General features: G+C 68.7%; 1 protein-coding gene across 1 annotated transcript; it reads right to left on the reverse strand.

Annotated features, from left to right (window-relative positions):
- Positions 1 to 2,008: 2,008 nt before the first annotated feature.
- On the reverse strand, positions 2,009 to 2,395 carry MNEG_16248 (hypothetical protein; the record flags this gene model as incomplete). Its single annotated transcript, XM_014035282.1, has 1 exon — positions 2,009 to 2,395. A coding segment is annotated over one exon (387 nt), but the record flags the coding sequence as incomplete, so codon positions are not given.
- Positions 2,396 to 2,460: the final 65 nt, after the last annotated feature.

Genomic DNA, 2,460 nt, shown 5'->3' on the forward strand with positions numbered 1-2,460 from the left:
GTCTAGCACAGGGAGCAATGGAAGCCTGAGTTTCGGCGGCGGCGGCAGCGGTGGAGCAGGCTTCAAGGCGGGGGACGAGCACGATAGCCAATACCAGACTCCGAGTTTAGGGCCATGGGCCAAGACCAAGAGCAGGACTGCGGAGAGCCCTTTGTAGTGTGTTTGACAGTCTCAGAGCAACGGATGCAGAATGACTGTAAGCGGAGCGCGAGCGCGCGTCTGAGAGGGGCTGTTTTTGCAAGCTGCAAGGGCTGATGTTGCATGTGACAGATGAGCATGCGCAATGCGCCGGCGATGAATGCCCCGCCAGCAGGCTGAGTAGCAGGTAGTGATCCTGCCTGGTCAGGTGCAGGCTCATGCGTACGCAGACCGCACCTTGGTCGGAGGCGCCCCGTGGGAAGCGGCATTTGATGCATGCTGCCTCCTGTTGCTATTGACGGGGTGTGGGGTCATGTGGCTGGTCGCCACGCCGGCAAATCGGATGCAAGCGTTTCCGGCTTGATTTGACCCCAGACTTCCAGCCACACAGGCTCTAAAACAGCTGCTGGTATCTGTGCTGCCATGTCGTGTCCCGAGAAACACCACCGTGATGCGTCTTGCACTTGCAAAGGCATGGTTGCAAAGCATCCACCGAAGCAGCAAACGTCGGCCGTCACGAAGCCGACCACTGCAGGGCGAACAAAATCACGCGCCCTCACGCGACGCCCGGCTGTCCTGCCGCCCGTCGTCGCGCCGCCGCTGCCGCCGCGCCGCCTCGTCGGCCTGTCCCCGGGGCTGCTCTCCGCCATGCCGCCGCGCCAGCGCTCGCCAGAGCTGGTTCGCCTGGTTTTGGCTTATGATGTGCTGCGCAGTCCAGTCCAGGCCAGTCCAGACCAGTCCGGGGTGTTTGCGAGCGTCGTGGTGGACAGAAAGAGGGAGGGTGCGCATGATGGTTGTGGCGGGCAGGGGCAGCACAGGGTAGCCATGGGCAGAAGCGCGGCTGCAGACGCGTCCGCGCAGAGGGCCCGTTCAGACTGCATTGGAGTTGCGTTGGGGCACGGGGGGCCGTCGCCGGACGCGGAGCACGGGCCGAGCGAAGCGGACTTGTGTCCCGACCTGACAATAGTGCTTGCATGCATGCACACACCCACAGACAATCGCAAGGGCATGTGCACCCAACACCAGCCACCCAGCCACACAAGGAACGGTCCCGTGGTGCATGATGCGCCCGCGGCGCACCGCGCGCGGCGCCCCCCGCACCTTGAATGCGTCCGTTTCGCCGCCCCTCCGGTCTTTCTGGACGATCAAAATGTCCGCGGCCGCCCCTCTGTCCAGACATGAGTCAAACTCGTAGACGGGCTCGACTGCCACCTGGCGTTGTTGAGTCATCAGCGGTCCAAGGATGAGATGGCGAGGCTGAGAGGCTGGGGTTGCCTTAGGCATGCAAGCTTTAAAGCCGAAGGGGTAGGGGCTGTGACGCGAGCGAAAGCTCCAGAGCCCGCCGGCAGGCTGGCGGCAGGCTGCGGGCACCGCGCGCAGGGGCTGCGGGCGACGCAAGCATCGGCGGCCCCACCTGATAGGGCAGGCCCCCCGGCGCCTCACGCCGCGAGGCCGCCAGATCGTCCTGCGCCGCGCGCCCCGCCGCGCGCCACGCGCCGCGCAGGCGCTTGGCCTGTATGTCCCAGATGAAGAGCAGCGCGCTGGGCGGCAGCTGCCGCGTGTCTTCGCTGCGGGACGACACCAGGACGCGCCTGCTTGGGGCGGCGGCCCGGCGCAGTACGGCATGGCGCGCAGGTGTTGGGGGTGGTGTGACGACAAGGGGGATGGGGTCGTGAGGAGTTTGAGAAAGGCGGGGCACAGCTGCCAGAGGTGCCGGCGGCGACAAAGGCGCGTTGGCAACGGCCGGTGGCTGTCATTGGGCTGCCGCGCTGCGTCGCAACGCCCGCGATGGTTGCTGCAGCTCATGAAACCAGGCCGGCCCGATGCGGGGTCGAGGGGCAAGCCCAGAATACACAAGCCGCCGGCGCACCTGCGGGCGCACTCCTCTGCGACAGAAGATGGGATGAGGTTGAATACGCGGCCGGCGGTGAAGGCGGGGTCCGCCTCTGCCGGCGGCGGCGGGTGCGGGCGCGGATGCGCCTCGGCCGCCGCGCGCGGCGGCGCCCGCGCGGCCGGGGCCCGCTCTCTCTCCGGCGGCGCCGCTGCCGGCGGCGGCGGCAGGCGCTCCCTCTCTGTGCGGCCACGCTCCCTGTCGCGCTCGGACGGCTGCTCCCGCTCCCGCTCCCGCTCGTGCGTCCTTAAGGGCGCACGCTCCGCCTCGCGCGTGCCGCCGCCGCCGCCGCCGCTGCCGCCGCCGCCGCCGCCACCGCCGCCGCCGCCGCCGCTGACAGGGCGCTGCTCTCGCCCCCCACGCGGCCTCGAAAGGGATCGGGAAGCACTCCGCGGCCGCCCACGCTTGCGCCCGTCAGGCTCGCCTCCCCC

Source organism: Monoraphidium neglectum (genome assembly GCF_000611645.1).
Source record: "Monoraphidium neglectum strain SAG 48.87 unplaced genomic scaffold scaffold06156, whole genome shotgun sequence".
Lineage (NCBI taxonomy): Eukaryota > Viridiplantae > Chlorophyta > Chlorophyceae > Sphaeropleales > Selenastraceae > Monoraphidium > Monoraphidium neglectum.